Here is a 22,441-nt window from a genome sequence, read left to right as displayed (position 1 = left end):
GAGGGGTGGAGGTATTCCTGGTCCACTGGCCACAATACTCCAGTGGGGTTGCTGGCCAAAGCAATTCACTGGGGTGGTGGCAGTGGGATCTGTGCTGCTCATGAATGCCAGCAGCCATGATGGCATGGTGGGGTGCTTGTGCATTGGCTGGGGTAGGGGCTCTGGTGGGAACCCTTTGTTTTCATGGGTGTCACCTTTGTTTTCACAGGTGTATACTGGCAAAATATTTTGGTGTTATGTTTTGGGCTGTGATCTAGTAGGTAGTGTTTAAGAGTATTAGCTGGCAGATAGGCTCTTAATTCTGCAGCACAACTCATTTGTGTTTTGGCATGGTTGGTAGTAGTGCTCTGGGGTGAAAAGGGACAGTGATGACCCCCTACCCAGGTAGGCTCTTGGGCCTTGGAGGAGCCCCCTTTGACTGGCTCTGTGCCCACGTTTCTTTTGTTGGGGGTTTTGGACCATGGGGCTCTTTTAAGCAGGTGCCATGGTTGGCAGACAGGCCATATGCTTGCCAGGTCAACCGTGCAGCAAGAATTACACTCTGCCCCTCCACTGGCTTGCAAACCTGGGCATCTCACTCTCTCAGTGATCTGACAGGGAGGGCTTCTCCCTCCTTGGGCATCATTCAGGCCTGCATGTCCTGCTCAGCTAGGAGCTGTGGGACTGGATGTGGTCACCTATTCTGCTGTCTGGGTACTTCCTAGGGGAACACAGGGTTATGCCTGCCCACATAGTTGAGGCAGAAGTGAGGCCACTGGGCTGGACACTTTAGCAGGCATGGCCTATCTGGCTACCAGCAGCAGGGGTGGGTGGGAGTCACCTACCCTGCTATCAGGGTGTTTCCTGGGGCAACAGGAAGCTGTGGCTGCCAGCTGAGTTCAGGCAGAAGTGGGACTGTTGGGCTCAAGGCTAGCACCAAGTCTTGTCTGGCAAGGCAGAGTGAAGCAATCTTACTGCTCCCAGGCAGGACCGTGACCTCTATTGGGGATATGGTACTGGTGTCATTCCGTTCCAGGGACCAAGGCTTATAGAGGTCCCTATGGACTTCAGAGTTGTCGCCGCAGAAACTCTGGGTGGCTCTCTGCCTCAGTTTAGAAGTGTGGGGGTGGAGCCAGGGGAACCAGGGGAATTCTCCCATTACTAGTCTAACACAGGTCCCTGTGTACAATCCTCCAGGGAGCTCTCACTCACTCATCCTTTCCCATATTGAGGAGTTTTTCCTGGCTCCGTGCCGATCCCAGAGGGGCCGCTGCCCAGCTTTGCTCCTCTCTGCCCTCTGTGTCCCCTTGCTGCCTGGATGGATTCTGACATGGTTTCTTAGATGATCAGCTAGTAGGGTCAGTGTTCACCAACCCTGTTGTTTCCTGTTTGTGAGAGCAGCACACACGAGCAGCTTCTAGTTCACCATCTTGACCTAACCCCCAACACTACCTTTAATTAAAGCTCAGTTTTAAGTCTTTTTACCCAACTTTTACATTTAAAAATATGTAAAGCTTCAGAAAAATTGCATGAGTAGTATAATAACATCCATATACCACTTGCCTAGATTCATCAGTTTTTAAATTATGGCAAAATGTACATAAGATAAAATTTACCATTTAACCATTTTTAAGTGGACGGTTCAGTGGCATTAAGCACATTCATGTTATTGTGCAACCATTGCCACCATCCATCTTCAGAACTTTTTAATCTTTCCAAACTGAAATGCTATACCTGTTAAATGATAACGCTCCATTTCTTCCATTCTTGATGATCACCATTCTATTTTCTGTCTCTGTGAATTTGACTACTCAAGGTGCCTTGTGTAAGTGGAATAATACAATGTTTGTCCTTCTGTGACAGACTTAATACACTTAGCATAATGCCTTCCAGGTTCATCCGCACTGGGGCATGTATCAGAATGTATTCCTTTTTTAAAGCTGAATAATATTCCATTGCATGCATATACCACATTTTGTTTATCCGTTCATCCATTAATGACATCTGGGTTGTTTACACATGTTAGCTATTGTAAATAATGCCACCATGAACATTGACATACAACTATCTGTTCAGGTCCCTGCTTCCGGTTCTTTTGGGTATATACCTAGAAATGGAATTGCTACATCATATAGTAATTCAATCTTTACTTTTTTGAGGAGTGGCCATACTATTTTCCATACTGACTGTATCATTTTACATTTCCACAAGCAATGTACAAAGTTTCCAATTTATCCACATCCTTGCCAACACTTATTATTATTTATAATAGCTATCCTAATGGGCATGAACGTTCACCAATTTTAAAACTTTATTACATCAAAGGATTTTTAAAATTCTGCAGTTCCTGCCTTTTATATATCAAAGTGGTTCATATGTCCTTTTGCATACTAGCCATTTTTCCTACAATTCATTTGAGGTTTTTTTACATTATGATAAGCTTTACTTAGGTATTGGAGGATTGACTATTCCAAGATGATGTTAATTAGGTGATGTGCTGGTAAGCAATACTCAGTAGACCTTATTGGTAACATTGCTGAAACTACAAAGGTAACATTCATGGGAAGACAAATACTTTTGATTTATCTTTGTTGATAGTTGCTTCATTGAGTAGTGTGCAGTTTTAACAGCAGAATTAAATTACATCTTTAAATTTTATTTCTGATTAACAATAGATTGTTTGTATCATTTTCCTGAAACAGGCTGACATATGACCAAAGTAATCTTCTGAAAAGTAATTTAGAATTAGTTGTATATCTTCTTTTATATATACCTAAATAAATCATTTTACAGAAAATCCTGGATGATAGACTCTATGGTTTGTGATTTTGCCTTTTTAATTTAGTTATAAGATTTTGCCAGATACTCAAAAGGCAATTTCAGGATCCCTCATTAAATCCTCAGATCTAGCAATATAAAAGAAGTTGAGTAAAATTGGCTGTATTCTAAAGCCTCACTTCCTTCCTTTGATGGTGAGTATAATGGAGTTAGATAAAGGCTCCTATGCTTTAGGATATTGGTGAATAGCAGTCAAACATACTGGTACTTGCCTAAGTCGATTTGTGCCAGGGTATTAGGTGATATAATCATGTCTTTGAATAGAGTTTTTAATGCTTTTATTTATACTTTTTAAGTTTTTGGCATCCATGAAATGACCTTCACTGTGTTCTAGAACTATATTTCTGTTCAAGTGTGTATTTAATCACTATATTGTCCCTAAGCAAATAAAAGAGAATTTTTACCAGGATCTTGCTATAAACATAGAGATATGATCTTATAGTCTTCTTAAGACAGATTATATAATCATTTATGTTCCATTGCCTTACCATGACTAAAGATTTTAGCAGACAAGCCACTGACATTACATGATTTCTCATAATGTTGACATAATTTCTATGTAAGTTGATATCAAGGTCATATAGTTTCATAATGACAAAAATATTTTAAAGTTTTGTCCTCAATGATGGGAATGTTAAAGTGTTGTTCCATCTCTGATAAAGCTGGCATCGTTACTTCTCTTCATAGGTACTGAGGACTTTAAAAGGAAGCTTACAGATGAAACAACTTTTAATTTTATCTTCTAATAAAAGGAAAAAGGATATTAATAAACAATTTAGAAATAAATGGATCAGAGATGGGGAATATGCCACATTTAAGGAGAGTGCTTAACATTTAATCTCTCTTTTCTTTAATGTTAAACTTATAATACCCAGTTATAAGGAAGTTAGCACTAGTCAAAATAGAAATTTTAATAATTCAGAAACTCCTTTGATTTCATTTAAAGTCATACTGTTTAAGTTTCTAGAACTAACTCATTTTGTATTTGTTGTTGTTAGATGTAGTATCTACCCCTTGGACTGCAGAACTTGGAGGTGATCAGCTGAGAACCATGACCTACACTATAGTCCTTAATAGTCCACTTACTGGAAAATGCACTGCTGCCACTGAAAAGCAGGTATGTCTGCTTTGTCAGTGTCCAGAAGAGTCATGTGTGGGGGAAGAGAGAAGATGCCTATTATAGTTCACCAATTTACAAGACAGTTTCAATAAACAAATGGCAAGAAAAAAGGGAGGAGAAACTGTTACAGGTTAAAAGAGACTTAAAAGGCATGTGAATCATATCAACCCACTCCTAATTCAAACAAACCACTTGTTAAAAGATATTTATGAGATTTCAGGAATTGTTTTTTATGTATAGTAATGGTATTACAGCTGTGTATTAAAGAAAATAATATTTATTTTAAAAGAGATATATGGAAGAATCCATAAAGAGATATAGTGAAGTATTTATGGATGACATTATATTGATGTCTAGGATTTCCTTTAGAAGTCATCTAGCTGGGCAGAGGATGGTGGTAGGGGCAGGGAATATGGGATGGAGGACAAAGGAAGCAAGACTGGGCAGGAGTTAGTGTTGCTGAAGCTGGTTGATGAGCTCCTGAGGGTCATTATACTTCATTTCTACTCTTTCATATATTCAAATTTTTTTTTTTTTTTTGAGACAAGTCTCAACTGTTGCCCAGGCTGGAGTGCAGTGGCATAACCTTGGCTCACTGCAAGCTCCGCCTCCCAGGTTCAAGTGATTCTCCTGTCTCAGCCTCCTGAGTAGCTGGGATTACAGGCGCATGCCACCATGCCCGGCTAATTTTTGTATTTTTAGTAGAGACGGGGTTTCACCATGTTGGTCGGGCTGGTCTTGAACTCCTGAACTCATGATCCGCCTGCCTCAGCCTCCCAAAGAAAATATTTTTTTAAAAAGAATACCAGGCCAGTTGTGGTGGCTCATCCCTGGAATACTAGCACTTTGAGAGGCCCAGGTGGGAGGATCACTTGAGACCACGAGTTTGAGATCAGACTGTGCAACACAGTGACACTTTGTCTTTACAAAAAATAAAATTAACCAGGCATGATGGTGTGTGCCTGTGGTCCCACCTACTCAGGAGGCTGAGGCAGGAGGATCGCTTGAGCCCAGGAGTTTGAGGTTACAGCGAGCTATGATATAGCTACTGCACTCTAGCCTGGGCAACAGAGCTAGACCCTGTCTCAAAAATAAAAAAAATAAAATAAAAAAAAAGACAGAAAAAGGAACACTACTGAAATCTGCTTTACAGAATTGTTTCAAGAGTTAGGGCCCAAATAACTAGATGGCTGCTTTGATACATGGGAAGAGATTGAGTTTTTGAAATTAAATAGTGTATGAGCTATTTAATGCTCTTTATCTGTGACCAGAGTGGCGATGTCTTACAGTGGAGTGTGTGTTTACCCAATTTGTGTTGAGGTATCTGATTTGCAAGTAGTCTGAAAACATCTCTTAACATCTGAACTAGTTGTGCTCTTATAGTTTTGTCCATTATCATTAAAAAGAACGTATTTCCATACCTTTAAAAAATTCTTAAAAGATTATCAAATGTAAGAAAAGTCTGGTATTTTGGTATTGGGGTGGTCTTTGAAAACTTTGGAACCCCCCACTCCCTTAGAGGATAGGTAGAAAAGGTATGGTTAAAATGAGAAAGGTTTGGCCAATGACAATTTAAAATCCTGTTTAGGAAAAGCAGTGTTTTGTTTGGTTACTACCCTCCTTGACTTTTTTGGTGAAGGGTGGTTTTGTGGAACTTTGATTAATTTTGAGGTGGGATCCTTACTTCATTCAATTGATTTTTGAATTGTTCACCTAACAGGAACACTTAAAACTCTATAAACTTATAATACACATAAAGAGATTATATGGTTTGTCCTCACGCCCAAAAGAAAAAATAATTTGACAATGAAATAAATGACACAGGGGCAGCAAATATGATTTCTGTAAGTCCCTTTCTCTCTTTAAGAGACGCAGTTTCACTCTGTTGCTCAGCCTGGAGTGTAGTGGTGCAATCATAGTTCACTGCAACCTCAAACTCCTGGGCTCGAATGATCTTCCTACCTCATTCTCCCAAGTAGCTAGGACTACAGGCATGTGCCACCAAGCCCAACTAATACTTTCTTCCTTCTTTCTTTCTTGCTTTTTTTTTTTTTTTTTTTTTTTGAGACAGAGTCTTGCTGTGTCTCCCAGGCTGGAGCACTGTGAGGCGATCTTGCTCACTGCAACCTCCGCCTCCTGGGTTCAAGTGATTCTCCTGCCTCAGCCTCCCCCCGAGTAGCTGGGATCTATAGGCATGTGCCACCACACCTGGCTAATTTTTGTATATTTAGGAGAGACGGAGTTTTTCCATATTGGCCAGGCTGGTCTTGAACTCCTGGCCACAAATGATCCTCCCACATCAGCTTCCCAAAGTGTTGGGATTACAGGCGTGAGCCACTGCATCTGGCCTAATTTTTTATTTAAAAAATTTTTCTCTGTAGAGGCTGGGTGTTTTTATATTGGCCAGGCTGGTCCCGAATTCCTGACCTTAAGTGATTCTCCCACCTCGGCCACCCAAAGCGCTGGGATTACAGGCATGAGCCACCATACCCGGCCCTCTTTTTTTCAATTTATAGACAACAGAGTCAGCATGTAGGCTCTTTTAGCTTTCTATATAGGTTTCTCATGTCTTTTGTAATTTTTGAGAAGGAATCCTAGTATACATGTTCTAAATTGGTAAGAAGATTCATATATTAACCATATACATACAAACATTTTTTATCTTACTTTGGCAGACACTGTATAAAGAAAGTCAGGAAGCACGATTTTATTTGGTAGATTCAGAAGTACTGACACATGATGTCCCCTACCATGATTACTTCTATACCGTGAACACATACCGTATCATCCGATCTTCAAAACAGAAATGCAGGCTAAGGTGAGCTGCTGTAAATGAGTGTGTTAGGATAGGCTAGATTATATCCTGGTAATTTATTAATCCTGAATTCTTAGTAGTAGCTTTACACAACAGTTTTATTTCTTGCTTAAATTACATTTCCAACAGGGGTGAGCAGAGGAGTGGGGCTTCTCACCTAAGGCCCCCGCTTGATGAAGGCTTTGACATCTGGAGCTACGTGATCCAGAATATGTGTTGTTTCAGTTGCCACAGGAAGGGAAAGCTGTAGAACCGTGTTCACAATCCATTGACCAGAACCAGTCATGTGACCTTGTTTAATGGCAAAGGGGCTGGGAGTTTTGGGGAAGTGCTCAGTGAGCAGTTAATTGGCTCTGCTGCAGTGGGAAATGAGAAATGTTGGTGCATTACAGAGAGTGATGGGCCATCATGTACTTGGCCTACTCTGGTTAATGTAGTTACTTTCACCTAGTGTATGACCACTAGAGATTTTTTATACAAGGAATTTAGAAAATTTAGTATTTATTTTGAGCCTTCATTGCTATTTAGATAAATAAAATTTAGGGCTAGAGAAAGGAAATAAGTAAAATGGCAAGTACTTAGAAGGAAAATTTGATGAAATTATTAGCGGCACACATTAATTTTTTAAATAAAAGTTATCAATGAACGCATTTTCTTTTATGATATTAATGACTTTGAATCTTTTTGACTTTCCACTGAATACAATCTTACATTTAATTGTAACATGAATATAACTAAAGTCTGCTCTTTAAATATTCTTTCCTTCTTATTCTACTAGAGTTTCCACAGATTTGAAATACAGAAAACAGCCATGGGGCCTTGTCAAATCTTTAATTGAAAAGAATTCCTGGAGTTCTTTGGAGGACTATTTCAAACAGCTTGGTTTGTAAATTTTTTTATTTATCTATTTTTGTAAAGATGGGATTTATTAACAAAATGGATTGATTCTTCATTTGGATTCATAACAGGAAACTGGTCAATGATGTTGGAACGACTCCCATGAAAGTGGTTCCCACTGTTCCACTTTTTCTGCCACTCAGGGACTTTCAAAACTTTTAATTTTCATCGGTCAAACACTTAATTTATTTTTTATTTTTTATTTTTTTTGAGATGGAGTCTTGCTTTGTCGCCCAGGCTGGAGTGCAGTGGTGTGATCTTGGCTCACTGCAACCTCTGCCTCGTGAGTTCAAGCAATTTTCCTGCCTCAGCTTCCCAACTAGCTGGGACTACAGGCGCGTGCCACCATTCCCGGCTAATTTTTGTATTATTAATAGAGACGAGGTTTCACCATGTTGGTCAGGCTGGTCTGGAACTCCTGACCTCCTGATCCGCCCGCCCAGCCTTCCAAAGTGCTGGGATTATAGGTGTGAGGCACCACCGTGCCTGGCCGAACAAACACTTAACATAATGCTTATTATATCCCAGGCATATATAATAAAGTTCTATGTGCTTTACAGATATTAACTCATTTCATACTCAGAACAACAAGGTATAATTATTATTTTTCATTTTATTAAAAGAGAAAATTGAAACACAGAGAGATTAAGTAAGTTTTATCAAGATCACACAGTTAAGAGCTCTCATACCCCTTTGCCTCTGTAAGGAGCCAAGGAGACTGACTGCATAACCTGATCATAGATATACACCTGTGCTGTCTAAGCTCTGGGGAGTCCTCGGGGCTACCTTCCTTATCAGATGCAGCTTTCCTGGGCTTATGCAGGCCCACTTGGCAATGGTAGTATGTACATGTATGGATTTGGTGGAGATGGGTACTAGAGACTGACTGGGGAAAACGATACGGTGGTTCTGTTTGGATATTTCTTAACATATACATGGGAGAAATATATATATATACACACACACGTGTGTGTATATATACGTGTGTGTATATATATACATACACATACACAAGCATAATTTAAGTTTAGTTGAAGAAAAGCTGGTGGTCAGTCAACTCAAGGTAATTTAAGGCTTATCATCTAGTTTGCTGAAAATTTTCCTTGCCTTTCTTCCTTCTCTATTTCATTATTAAATTCTTCATCAGGAGCAGAGAAAAATGAAACTCAAAAATTAGTTTGGCCACTGAATAATTTTCTAATAAAAATTCTGGCAGAGGAAAAGTTTGAAACAAATGCCAAAAATGAGGTTTTTAGGTTGTTTACAGATTTTCTTTGTGGGTGCTTTCTTTCTTGCAAACCCTTGTTGAAAATTAGAACTAGTATATGCTACTCCTTCCTGTAAGGTTGAGAAGTACCATAATCTGTCTTTGAAATCTTTCTAATGATCCAGTGTAAGTGGGTAGCCTGTTGTTTCCATAACTGAAATTGTTACATTAATATGTATTAATAACATAGCACATGGCAAATTTGCTCTGATGAGCCCATCATTTATTAATACACATTCTTCCTGGAATAATGAAACCTCATTATGGGGTCATTGTACTCTCTAAAGCCTTTCATTAAGTGTAAAATTTGAATTTAGGTCATAAGAACCTAAGGATTTTGTTAAAGAAAATTATCAAAAATAACCACCAAAAACCATTGTATCTTATAGTTGAGGAGCTTTCCCCACTATCTAAAGATTGTTTTTTTTTTTCTTAGAATCAGATTTGTTAATTGAAGAATCTATACTAAATCAGGCCGTTGAAGACCCCGGAAAACTTACTGGCCTACGAAGGAGAAGGCGAACATTCAACCGAACAGCAGAAACAGTTCCTAAACTTTCTTCTCAGCATTCCTCTGGAGATGTGGGCTTAGGTGCCAAAGGGGATATTACAGGTAGTTGTCACCTGGTAAACAGAGATGAAAGATTTTTACTTTAGTTATATGAAGGAGAATGTGCCTCTTGTTTGTAAGATATGTCAGGAGGTCTCCTTTTCTTCCCTCCTTTTTTGATAATGTTTATCAAACTCTGATTTCCTTTAAGATAACTAATATATAAGTATAAATGAGCAGTTGCAAAATGGCAAGCATATAACCAATATATTTTATTTGGCACACGTGTCATTTTAAAAATTGGACATTAAACTTTTTTTTATTTATTTTTTCCAGATAGGGTCTCGTTCTGTTGCCCATGTTGTAAGTGGCACAATCATGGCTCAGTGTAACCTCAAGCTCCTGGGCTCAAGTGAACCTCCTGCCTCAGCCTCCTGAGTAGCTGAGATTACAGGTGTGCACCACCACACCTGGCTAAAATTGGACCTTTTTATATAAAAACTCAGATCTGACAGCCCAGCACTGAAATCCCTTCATGGCAGCAGTTGGTTGGAGCATAGTAGTACCTGCCCTGTTAGATTGAGTGTGCCCCAGCTTGCCACAGCCCCCACCACAATCACCACCCTGCCAACTTCTGAACCACTTTGCTCATTTATTTGCTGCCTAGCATTTATAGACATTCAATTTCTACGTTTGAGTGTACTGCTCTCTTAATCCTTATATACTGTCAGGGCCAGCCCAGCAAAATTGCAAAGATAAAATTTGACTTTTACTATCTTCATTCTCAATTTTGAACACATCTTACTTTTAATAACTGCTATTCCCTTCCTCTCAGAGGTATAAAACTGTCATAACTTGTCATCCTCTTACATTATCAGGTCTTCCTTTGAGGCTTGTAGCATAGTGTGACTATGTTTATCCACTATTTAAGATTAATGGTTCTTTAATTTTGGAATTTAAAAGTTTGGGTAACAATGAATAGGTGATAATGTTTTGTTTTGTTTTGTTTTTTAACGAGGGAAGCATTTTATGTAAGCCCAGTTCAAATATTATTTGGAGAGATATTTGCTTGTTGATTATTAGCTACTTAGCTATCAAGCATGTTGTATTGAATTGCTTATTTAATTTTAGAGTAATTTGCAATATAGGCCAAATTTTAAGGAGTGCTGAAAGTTTTCTCTTTGTAGATTTGTTTCATATGACTCAGGATGTCAGAAATAAAAAAAGGGGTGCAGGGAATTTACCCTAAATCACTTTTGTCTTTACGAATAATTTTTAAAAGTTCTTTTTCAGTTCTTTTCAAATGAGTATTAAATTTCTGTCAGTTGAAGGCCAGGTGCGGTGGCTCATGCCTGTAATCCCAGTACTTTGAAAGGCCAAGGCGGGTGGATCACCTGAGGTCAGGAGTTCGAGACCAGCCTGACCAACATGGAGAAACCCCGTCTCTACTAAAAATACAAAAATTAGCTGGGCGTGGTGGCACATGCCTGTAATCCCAGCTTCTCAGGAGGCTGAGGCAGGAAAATTGCTTGAACCCGGGAGGCAGAGGTTGCGGTGAGCTGAGATCGCGCCATTGTACTCCAGCCTGGGCAACAAGAGCGAAACTCCATCTCAGAAAAAAAAAAAGAATTGGATCAGTTGTAATCACAATTCTCATTCTAATGCAGCCTTTTTCTTGTGATCTACAGGAAAGAAAAAGGAAATGGAAAACTATAACATCACTCTTATTGTGGTAATGAGTATTTTGTAAGTATTTGTTGTGAATGCTTATTTTGCTTGAGTCAGCATTTATCTTTAGTTTCCAAAAGAATTTGTATTTGTATATTATTGTGTAGAAATTGCCACTATTTGACTATTGCCGGCCTATAAAAATAGCAATTTTATAGGTTTCAGATTTTTAGCTTTATATATGATTTTCAGAAGAATTGTTAAATTTGAGGAAATACAAAGTACTCATTCAACAAATGTTTTTATTTTTTAGCTAATACTGATTAATTTCTACCATCATAGGTGTTTATGGGAAGTTCCATAAATTTAAAGGGAATACTTATATATACATGCTGGGGAAGTGCCAATACTACTATTTTACTCTATTTTACTGGACAAATGGTTCTTACATAACTCTGCTGTGCCTAAGAATCACTTGGGGTGCTTGCTAAAATGCAGATTTCTCGACCCCTGTCTCAGAGATTGATTCACTAGTTCTTGAGTAGGCATCAGGAATCAGTATTTTAAAACATACACCCCAGGTTATTCTGATGCAAGTGATATGAGCATTACATGGTGAAAAATACTGGGACAAGGTCTGAATCCCAGGGTATTCTACAGGAGTCCACTCAGCCAGTCATATTTAGAATACTAATATCTACATGGCTCTGTATGAATCTTGAGGCACTCTGTTAGATTTAATTGAATTGGTTCTGACTTAGTGATATATTGAAGGTGATAATTTTTTGGATTGGAGCTTCAATATTAGCTTTTTTTTGTCTAATTATAGATTTCAGAACATAGAAGATGTTTGTTGTTCCTTTGGGCTTTATGGAAGATTTTTATGTTCTGCTTAAATCAGTTTTCTACGACAGTTCTGAATAGCAAATATTATAGGTGTTCTTTTGCATTACTTTACAGAAAATGTTTACTCAAAAGTTGAAATATTAATCTCTATACTATTTCAATGCCATAATAACTTCAAAGATTGGATTTTCTTGCTACTATCTTAAGTTTTTAAAAATAAATCTTCTTGATGGGTAAAAGTGAATAAGGGCAAGTTAATATTTTAATAGAAAAAGTAAAGAGATATGATGCCACCTATATATTTGCATATATATCTATATGGTATGTAACCATTCACTTGAAAGGCTGCTGTGAAAACCAATACATTAAGTTCACTTAGCATGTAACATTTTATATATGACACCATTAATGTATATTTGGGACTTGATACTTCCTTTGTGCAAGATGAACTAGGATAATTTTTGCTGAATGGTAATTTTTTTTTTTTTTTTGCTGACTTCCACTGGGAATAAGAGGTACATCATGCTCTACCTGAGATCAGCTACATATTGATCTTCATTTCCTTTTTTGAAAGGCAGCATTATGAGTGTGTAATTGCCTAAGCCAAAGGCACCCAAAAATAGATCCTAAAAGCTTATCTGGTAGATTTCAAAGCTGGTGGTCTCACATCAACACTGACTAGTATTCCTAGCAGAGGGGAGAGATGTCACAGACACCCCAAACCTGTGAGTTAGGATTATTCAAGGACTTGTATTGTCACTCTAATTACCTTCCATCTTTTCCTCAACCTCTACTTAATACTTACAAGTAATTATTTCATATAGTAAAATAGGGATAATTGATTTAAATAATAACAACAATGAAAAACAGTGTAGACAATATACATTTTTGAAGCTTTTGCATGTATATTCTGCATTAGCAATGCTTTAGGTCTGGAAAAGTGTGGATTAACATATAATTTGCTCTGCCTAGTGTGTTGTTATTAGTTTTGTTGAATGTGACACTGTTTCTGAAGCTGTCAAAGATAGAACATGCTGCTCAGTCCTTTTACCGTGTCCGCCTCCAAGAAGAGAAATCTTTAAAGTAAGTCTTTTTCCCCCTGACCTGTATTCACCATATTATTTCAATAATTCTTTAGTTGCAGAAAACTTAATTTCAGTTTCAGAGATTGTGGTCTGCTAACTATCCTGTAGCCATAAACAGCCTGTTTTTGGTTTGTTTAATTTTGTGTTTTGTTTGCAAATTTATGGGGCTCTGATGATTTCTGGAAATGAAAAAAAGATCAGAAGCTATTCTCCAGATTTTGAAGATGGCATTTTTCTTTCAGTTTAGCCTCTGATATGGTGTCAAGGGCAGAAACTATTCAGAAGAATAAAGACCAGGCCCATCGTTTAAAGGGAGTGCTCCGAGACTCCATAGTGATGCTTGAACAGGTAGGCAACTCGATACATCACAGTACTTAGTACCTTCATCCCAGTATGAATCAGTTGCTCTTCTGTGTATGAGAGAATATTTACCCTACTATCGTTTGAAAAAATCCCCCTGCTAGAGCCAACTACCCCTGCCAGTCTCTATTATGCAAGGGTATTACGTTTATTATGTAGTCACTTTTGTTTATTTATTTATTTACAAAATGGGAGTATACAATATACACTGTTGTATATCCTTTTTCAATTAGTAATATATTCCGAAGATGTTTCCATATCAGCGTGTATACATCTACTTCATTTTTATTGATCCTTCTAAATAAAATTTGATGCATAATATTAAGCTCTTTTTATAGGAATGGTAGCTATTATATACACTGTCCATTATTTTACTTTTATCTATTAACCATATATCTTGGAGATACTTCCACCTCAGTATATAAAGCACTCCCCCTTAACAGCTGCATAAGATTCAACTATATAAATGTACCATAATTATCTTACTAGTATTTTTACCACTATTGCCAATTATCTTTACAGACATTTAATATTTACAGACATTTAATCCCCTAATTTTCTGTTTATAAATCTCTCAGAATCTTTGTTCACGTAGGTACTCCATTGATGAGGCCTTCTGATGGCTCCAGTCAGGTCCAGTGGCCCTCTATGCCTGGTGCACAGCTGTCATCCTGGGGTTCCTATTGTCTGTGTGTGTCTTCTGTTTTCTATATCCTATGTTTTCCTTTCTTAGTTTACTTCTTCCTTTAATGGAGCACATCCAACAGTAGCTTCCTGAGAAAGAGAATTTGGAGGTAAATATTTTAAGAGTTCACCTAACTGAAAATTTTTCATTCTACTTTTTCTCTTGCTTATAAATGGTTTGGTGAGAACTTTGAAGGCATTGCTCCATTATCTTTTGGTTCCAGTATTGCTATTGAGAATTCTGAGGCCATTATCACTCTTGATTCTTTAATCTGGAAACTTATGCCTATAATTCTGGAAGTTTTCTTGAGTCATATAGTTGATTATTTCCTCCCCTCATTTTCTGTCTCCTGACCTTATACAACTCCTGTTATTCAGATGTCAGCCTTCTGTTGGATGGGTTATGTAATGTTCTTACCTTTTCTTTCCATCTCTTAGTCTTTTTGTTCTACTTCTGGGATATTTTATCAATTTTATCTTCAAATTCTTCCATTGAGTTTTTCAGTTTTTGCTAACAAATTTTCAATTTCAAAGAGCTATCATTTTTCTGAATGATTTCTTTTCTTTGTGGTGTTGCAATTTTTTTTTTTTTTTTTTTTGAGACAGAATCTCGCTCTGTTGCCCAGTCTGGAGTGCAGTGGCACAATCTCAGCTCACCACCACCTCCGCCTCCCAGGTTCAAGTGATTCTCCTGCCTCAGCCTCCTGAGTAGCTGGGATTACAGGCGCGTGCCACCATGCCTGGCTAATTTTTGTATTTTTAGTAGAGACGGGGTTTCGCCATGTTGGCCAGGCTGGTCTTGAGCTCCTGACCTCAGGTGATCCGCTCACCTCGGCCTCCCAAAGTGTTGGGATTAAAGGCATGGGCCACTGTGCCCGACCATCTTTTTTGTTTTTGTTTTTGTTTTTTGAGACAAGAGTCTTACTCTGTCACCCAGCTGGAGTGCAGTGGCATGAACACCGCTCACTGCAGCCTTGACCTCCTGGGCTCAAGCAAACCTCCCAACTCACCCTCCCGTAGCTGGAACTTCAGGCATGAGACACCATGCCCAGCTAATTTTTGCAGTTTTTGTAGAGACAAGGTTTTGCCATGTTGCCCAGGCTGGTCTCAAACTCCTGGGCTCAACAGATCTGCCTGCCTTGGCCTCCCAAAGTGTTGGGATTGCAGGCATGAGCCACTGCTCCCAGCTGCAATTTTTTTTTTTTAATGGCTACAATATCTTTATCTCTCTGAAGATATTACTGATAGTTAACATTTTAAAAATCTTCTTCTGGCATACTCATTTTCCATCAAGATCTTCCCCCTCATTTTAATTTCTATCTTTAAGGTTAGAGGATTTCTTTAGTGTTTGGTAGCCCTTGATTATCTTCTTGTGTGGATCTGAAGCTCTTAACATATGGATTGGGCTGGTGTACCCCAAACTTCTCTGTAGATCTGGCTGGGCTCTTGGCTGATAAATCCTGGTATCAGCACCTTTGGGTCAGTGTCCACAGAGAAGACTCCTCCAGTCTCCAACCTGGTGGATTTAGGGCTGGCTGCAGCATTTTAGGAGCTGAGTGGAAGAGGGATAGGGGAAGGAAAGGCAGAAAGGATGGTCCCAGGATTCAGTACATACATTTTCATGTATTACCCTTGTTTCTGGTATGTACTGCTATCCTTAACAGTGCCTTGGTGTCCCTCAAGCCAGGCAGCCAGAGACCCTCTGTTTTATCCTGCACAGAATATAAAATTCCAGGCTTCTGCCTAGGTAGTAGGAAAGGTCAGATGCCAAAAGTTTCATGCAGTCCTTCTTTTGGCCTTTCCTCTTTATTCTCACTTCCAGAGATTCCTGGTCATTAACACCTGAGCCTTTTGAGGATTCTTTGGGGTTAATTTTGTTGGTTCTCAGCGTTCCCTACTTTTACTTTAGGATTCAGCTTTTCCAGGCCTGCTAAGTCATCCGTCTGCTTTCCAGTTCCCAAAGTAGCATTGCTGTTGTCTCCTTTTCTGTTCTCTTTGCCCTTATAGCTTTATGCCTTTTAAAAAATCTCTTTATTAGTGGGGTTTGAGGGAGCAAAGTTGGATGTGTGTATTTATTCCACTAATTCACTCTTCAGCTCACTCCTGCCTGTTGTTCTTCCCCCATGGTTTCCCCAACTAATATTGCTTGAGCGAAGGTCCCCAGTGACATCTGGCTAGTGAAAAGTATATATCTTTTTTCAGTCTTCATCCTACGGTGTCAGCATTTGACAGAGCTAAACACTTCTTTCTTGAAATGTATCTAATCTTGCTTTCTTTAAAACCATTAAAAAAATCTTTTTGTGATGTAATTCACATACAATAAAAGTTTTTATTCACAAGGTTGTGCAACCATCATCACTATCTAATTCCAGAGCATTTTCATAACCCCACAAGAAAATCTATACACATCAGTAGTTACTTCCCATCCCTCACTCCCCTTGACCCCTGGCACCCACTAATCTAATTTCCATTACTATGGGTGTGCTTATTCTGGACATGTTATATAAATGGAATAATACAATATGTGGTCTTTTGAGATTGGCTTCTTTCACTTAGAAAAATGTTAAACTAATTTTTGCTCATTAAAAACATCTCCTTGGCCAGGCGCAGTGGCTCACACCTGTAATCCTAGCACTTTGGGAGGACAAGGCAGGCAGATTGCCTGAGCTCAGGAGTTTGAGACCAGCCCGGGCAACTTGGTGAAACCCCGTCTCTACTAAAATACAAAAAATTAGCCAGGGGTGGTAGCAGGTGCCTGTAGTCCCTGCTACTCGGGAGGCTGAGGCAGGAGAATTGCTTGAACCCAGGAGGCGGAGGTTGCAGTGAGCTGAGATCATGCTACTGCACTCCAGCCTGGGCAAAAGAGCGAGACTCTGTCTCCAAAAAATAAAAATAAATAAAAAATAAAAATATCTCCTCTGCCTGACTTCTTCCTGGCCCAAATGCTCCAGGGCTCTGTTAGATTCTCTTCCCTTCTCTATTACTCTCCCTTTAGGTGATCTTATTCACACCCCTAACTTTAAATAACTACACGTTCCAGTGACTCCTATCTTACTCCATTTGTGCTACTATAACAAAATCCTGGAGACTAGGTAATTTATAAAGAACAGAAATTTATTGCTCACAGTTCTGGAGGCTGAGGAGTCCAAGATTAAGGTTCTGGCATGTTTGGTGTCCACCTGGCAGAAGGGACTGAAGGACAAAAAAGGGGACTATTTAGTTCCCTGAAGCTCTTTTATAAGAGCACTAATCCATTCATAAGAGCCGTCATGACCTAATTACCTCCCAGAGGCCACGTCTCTTCATGCCGTTGTACTGGGGATTCAGTTTGAACATGAATTTTGAAGGGGACACAAATGTTCAGACAGCAGCAACTCCCAAGTCCGTATCTCTCACCTCTACCTGAGCTCTAGACTTATATAGTCACTTGCCTACTCGGCATCTTCACCTGGATGACTAACAGGATTCCCAAACTGATTATGTTCAAAACAGAAGTCAATTTTCCTCTAATCCAAAACCTAATTCTCTAGTGGGTCTCATTTCAGAAAATGATGCTACCATCCACCAGGTGCTCAAGTAAAAAACTTAATAAAATATCTAAATATATATTTTTATATGTGATTATTTGTTTTATTAATAGTTCTGGATCCCTGACTAGTCTGTAAGCTCCATGAAGGACAGGACGGTGCCTATTTGGTTCTCCATTGTATATCCAGTGCTTAGAACACTGCCCAACATGTGATAGGCAAGCAACAAATATTTGTTGAATGAATGAATACAAAAAAAGAGTAAGACATAATTCCTGCTCTTGAGTTGCACACAATTTTCTTAGAGAAATGAGATGTCCAGGTGTATTGTTAATGACAAAAATTACAAAATTCAGTGTCAAAGTGTTAAGTAGTAAGGATAATGCTTTGGGAGTTTATAGGTAGAATGACTGGGGAAAACTACACGAAGAGTGTGAATATGAGTAAGTTTTAGGTGAAGAATTTGAGGATGAGAGCATGCAAAGGCACTGAAGCAAACTTGAGTGTTTAGGGGATAGTGAGGAGACCACTGCAACTTCAGAAACCTTTTAGGAAAACGAGTCTGTCACTATGCTTAATTTCATTAATGGACCTATTGGGAGGTAGACTATGTAGCAGTAGGAAGAAGTACAATACGCCAGCAAATGGAAAGAACTCTGTAGCAATCATACTGATAGATACCCCAAAGAATCAGGTATTTTGTATTTAACATTTTATTCGGGCATCAGTAGAAACAAAACTATATTGTCACTGTAAATTTTGGGCATAAAAAATAGAAATTTTCAAATCTGGTTAGAAAAATTAATCTGATTTTGAAAATTAATTTTGTTTACAGCTGAAGAGCTCACTCATTATGCTTCAGAAAACGTTTGATCTACTAAATAAGAATAAGACTAGCATGGCTGTTGAAAGCTAGTGATCTGAAGGACTAAAACCGCAGAGATACTTGGAACTAAAAGAAAATACCTGGAAGAAAACCAGATGAATGAAGGATTTTGGCACAAAACATTTCTATGTTTTTTCATTATTGAGATTTCTAATATGAACACTTCTTTCAGTAACATTTATTTGATAATTAGTTTCTGCTAGCCTTAAGAATCCATCCTGTCACTTCTTATAGATATTTTTAAGCTGTGAATTTCTTCAGTGAACCATGAAATATATTGTAGAACGGAATTTCTCTGATACAAAAAGAAAATGACACACCCTGAATTGAGTGGTATGTTCTCATTTCTACAGTGAAGTCTGATGCTTTGTTAGCACAGAATCAGTACATGTCCAATAGGCTGCTTTCATAACTGAGATAAGACCAAGAGGATAAACAGGACAATATAAGAAGAAACCTCTGTCATTACTGATTTTAAAGGTTCTGTTTTCAGGCATATAACATTTCCAGGTTTGTGTACTGTAAATATTATAATGTCTTCATTTATTTAGCATGCAAATTTAATAGTCAAACTTTTTGAATCTGCATGTTGATGATTATCAGAAAGGGTCTTCTGCCATGTTGTATCTTTGTGAAAGAAATAGTTGTTTTTTTCTTAAGGTAACTATCAGAGGTGGGATTATCTTGCCTCCTCACTTAAGATACCAACAGTCAAAAGAAAGAACCATCCTCTGAGTTTTAAAAACCAGAAGGTTATGTTAAAATCCGGGCATTTAGTGACAGATCAGATGCATACTTGAACTAAGGTTGGCTTCAGCTTAGCAGTCTTTCATGATGGAAGTGACCCATCTGGTTGAAAATAATTTGCGTATTTTCAGTAACCATGTATGGCTTCCTTCTTTACGTATGTGTGTGACTTGTTTTGGTTGGTAAGTTATCAGCCAGACATAGACTTTAGCTCTGTAATAAAAACTTCTGGGGCACGTATGTCCTAGTACAAGTGTACTGACTCTGAAGTTGTAACTCAGATAAAGCTTTGGCTCTTTCATAAAAAGTTTTTATGCATATGTGTCTCCATGCAAGTGGCTCATTAAAATAAGAACTTTGTAAACTGACTTGAAATCAGATATTTTTTCAAGAGTTAGGGAAAGTTGAAGTGTTTTACTGTTTTGTCTCTTGAGCCCTTTCTCTGGGGAAAAAATACATATCCATCTATCTATCTATCTATCTATCTATCTATCTATCTATCTATCTATCTATCTATCAAATGTATATACATTCTTACTGTTTGAACAACTATTGCCTTTAATTAAATGTTTCATTTTCCCCCAGAGTCCCCAAAGCCACATGGCATTATTATAGTCATTTTTGAGACGCCTGTAGAGAATGAAAGTATTGACTCTGTTAGAGGGAAAATGGGTTTCTCTGGGTGAATTCCAACTAAGCATACCTAGGGGTATCAGTGAACCTACTTGGGTTTGTTTTACTTTGGTAAGGATTTATGTAATGTCTGGTTGTGAGCAAGAATGAGTGGATTATAAACTTGAAGATTTCTCTGTTAAAGTCACAAAAATGATCGACAAACAATATTTTTGTGATGTTTCTTTAAAAGTTGTATTTTATGACACACTTCAAGGAAGAGTACCAAAGTAAGTTGCTTTATAAATTAAGACTAAATTCGTATGGATGCAGAATTCAATTAATAAAATTTGAGCCTGTTATGTAAATTGAATATCAATAAAATTAAAATTTTCTGAGTTGTAGTTTTTCTTCTTTTTCTACTTAAAAACAAAACTACAAAGCCTGTGGTAGTGAAACGTGTACATGGGCCTACACTCTTTAAAGAAATTTTGTGCAATAATAAAACCCAAAAAGGACTCTCATCTCAGAGCAGTTTCATCTCGAATACGCAGACGACTGAACAAAAGTACTAGCGAGGCCTACTGGTCCAATGTAAAGGCTGCTAGCCAGAAGTCATGAAAACGAACAGGTTGCTAAATGAACAGATCCGGCAGCAGTGATGGGCCTTTAAGAGAAGGTCAGCGAAATTGGGGGAGGTACTTGGATAACATTTTGCGGTGGAGAGCTCCCCCACCGCCTGTTGCCGGAGACTGAATGAAGGCTGGCCGCTCCACGATCTCACGTAGTTCGGAAATCCTCCGGGTTCCCGGGTTTCCCGCATTTCCGTCTCCGCACCTCGCCCGCACCCCGGGGCTCCGGAGGCTGTCCCACCGACGCGCCGCCCGCAGGCACCGGTGGCGCCCGGCTGCCGCCTCTGGGGCGGGGCGGGGCGGGGCGTGGCGTGGCGGGGCAGGCCGGAGGTGCGGGACCCGCCTTCTGCCCCTGCCTCCTGGATGCGCTCTCGGGAGCCGATTTTCCCCTTCCCCGCGCCAGGGCGGCGGGCCAGGAGGAGGAGCCTCACTCGTGGGGGGGCGGCGGCGCACGTGCGGACAGGCGGGGAACCCCGGCGCCGGGGGCGGGGCACCCGGAAGCGCGCGTGGACCTGGCGCACCGAGCCGGGCGGGCGGAGTGGAGGTTGGGACGGCGCGGGGAGGCGGGCGCGCCGCCCGGGCCGCGGCGGGCTGTGGTCACAGGTGGGCGGCTGCGGCGAGGGAGCGGCCGAGCGGAGCCTGGGTCCCGGAGACTCCTGCCGTCACGCCCGGGGCTCCACGTAGCCGACTTCGGGAGACGCGTCTGTGCCTCCGGGGAAGCCAACCCACCTCCCCTCCGCCTCTTTGGCTGCAGTTGCACCTCCGGCCAGAGGGCAGGTAACTTCCCTTCCAAGGTCATTCTCCTGGCGGGGTGGTGCGCGAGGCCCGCCCACGTCCTCCGGATTGGCGGGGGCGGGAGAGGCGCACCCCGCAAGGGGCCCGACCAGTTGGGCTGGACGGCGACCCCTGAGCACTGCCAGGGAGCGTGGTGTGTCAGCCGGTGCCAGCGGGCATATGCTTCGCCTTTCCCTGCAGCCCCGAGGCTGTTTCCACCAGCGCCCAGGCTTGGAGCGGAGACCGCTCGGCCCTCCCAGCCTGCACCCGCAGGTGAGCGCAACCGCCCGCGCCCCGGCTGTCCCGGACGCGTGGTCGGCTGTCGCCATAGGAACGGCTGGTGCCCAGACGGCGCCTGCTCAGGCTGGGAAGGGGCGGTGAAGGCAGCTCAGAGCTCCAAGAACCCTGGAGCCCCCTGTGTGGCCAGGCGGAGCCACAGAAGCCTGATGAAAACGGGACCCCCTCCCCCTCTCTCCTCTCAGTTTTGATTGCTCAGGCGTTGCAGGTTAAGCAGAGAGAGCGGCGTGGATCTGTTTACGAGATGTAAGTTGTGTTCTTTCCACCTTTACCTTCTGAGGGCTTCTTACGCCTCATGGTGACAGGTGCAAATCATGACACAGAAGGGCAGTATGAAGCCTGTGAAGAAAAAGAAAACCGAAGAACCTGAATTGGAGCCCCTGTGCTGCTGCGAGTACATAGATCGGAATGGGGAAAAGAACCACGTGGCTACTTGTTTGTGTGATTGTCAAGATCTGGATGAAGGGTGTGATCGGTAAGAACAGAGCATTTCTTGACGCTGGCCCCATCACCCTTCTGAGAACTGCCATGTGTACTTTCAGCCTAGCCACCCAGAATGCTAGAATTTGCTCTTGATTCTATTTCCAAGCATCTAAAATGAGAGTTGGCTTCTATGTCAAGTGTGAGGATTTTATAAAGATGGATTACGCAGTAGTGCACAGCTGTCTGTCTGCTCTGTTTTATAGGATATTATTTTTCGTTTAAAGAGAGATGAGGGAGAGAACTGGCAGTTTAAAGGGATAGTAGGCAAGTTAGTATAAAATAAAATGCAAGCCAGCAGAATCTGTAAGTTTAAAATGAACACAATAGTTCCAGAAAGTTCCTGCCTTCTCAGAGGTCTCAGCATTTAGAGACTG

The 22,441-nt window shown here is 40.3% G+C and overlaps 2 protein-coding genes across 7 annotated transcripts in view; both read left to right on the top strand.

The window, feature by feature from the left end:
• The window catches only part of GRAMD1C (GRAM domain containing 1C), a 113,987-nt gene extending 93,708 nt beyond the window's left edge, over positions 1-20,279 (top strand). For all 3 annotated transcript variants that reach the window (XM_032150143.2, XM_058437490.1, XM_058437491.1), the window contains 8 exons: positions 3,816-3,934; positions 6,613-6,755; positions 7,531-7,634; positions 9,353-9,529; positions 11,155-11,212; positions 12,953-13,063; positions 13,308-13,413; positions 18,472-20,279. In XM_032150143.2, the coding sequence (XP_032006034.1) occupies positions 3,816-3,934; positions 6,613-6,755; positions 7,531-7,634; positions 9,353-9,529; positions 11,155-11,212; positions 12,953-13,063; positions 13,308-13,413; positions 18,472-18,552 (899 nt within the window). In that variant the 3' untranslated portion in view covers positions 18,553-20,279. The remainder of the gene's footprint in view (positions 1-3,815; positions 3,935-6,612; positions 6,756-7,530; positions 7,635-9,352; positions 9,530-11,154; positions 11,213-12,952; positions 13,064-13,307; positions 13,414-18,471) is intronic.
• Positions 20,280-21,077: 798 nt separating this feature from the next.
• ZDHHC23 (zinc finger DHHC-type palmitoyltransferase 23) overlaps positions 21,078-22,441 on the top strand; it is a 49,808-nt gene continuing 48,444 nt past the window's right edge. For 2 of the 4 annotated variants that reach the window (XR_009213128.1, XM_058437489.1), the window contains exon 1: positions 21,545-22,059. Coding sequence is in view for 3 of the 4 variants with exons in the window: in XM_058437489.1 (XP_058293472.1) it covers positions 21,899-22,059 (161 nt within the window). In the remaining variant the exon portion in view is untranslated. Of the gene's footprint in view, positions 21,291-21,529; positions 22,060-22,441 lie in introns of those variants that run through there. The other 2 variants (XM_058437488.1, XM_032150140.2) reach the window with 2 other exon arrangements.

This window comes from Hylobates moloch, unplaced genomic scaffold (assembly GCF_009828535.3).
Source record: "Hylobates moloch isolate HMO894 unplaced genomic scaffold, HMol_V3 SCAFFOLD_4, whole genome shotgun sequence".
NCBI classification, from domain to species: domain Eukaryota; kingdom Metazoa; phylum Chordata; class Mammalia; order Primates; family Hylobatidae; genus Hylobates; species Hylobates moloch.
The sequence above is the reverse complement of the archived record's forward strand: the minus strand, read 5'-3'. Positions and strand labels throughout refer to the sequence as shown.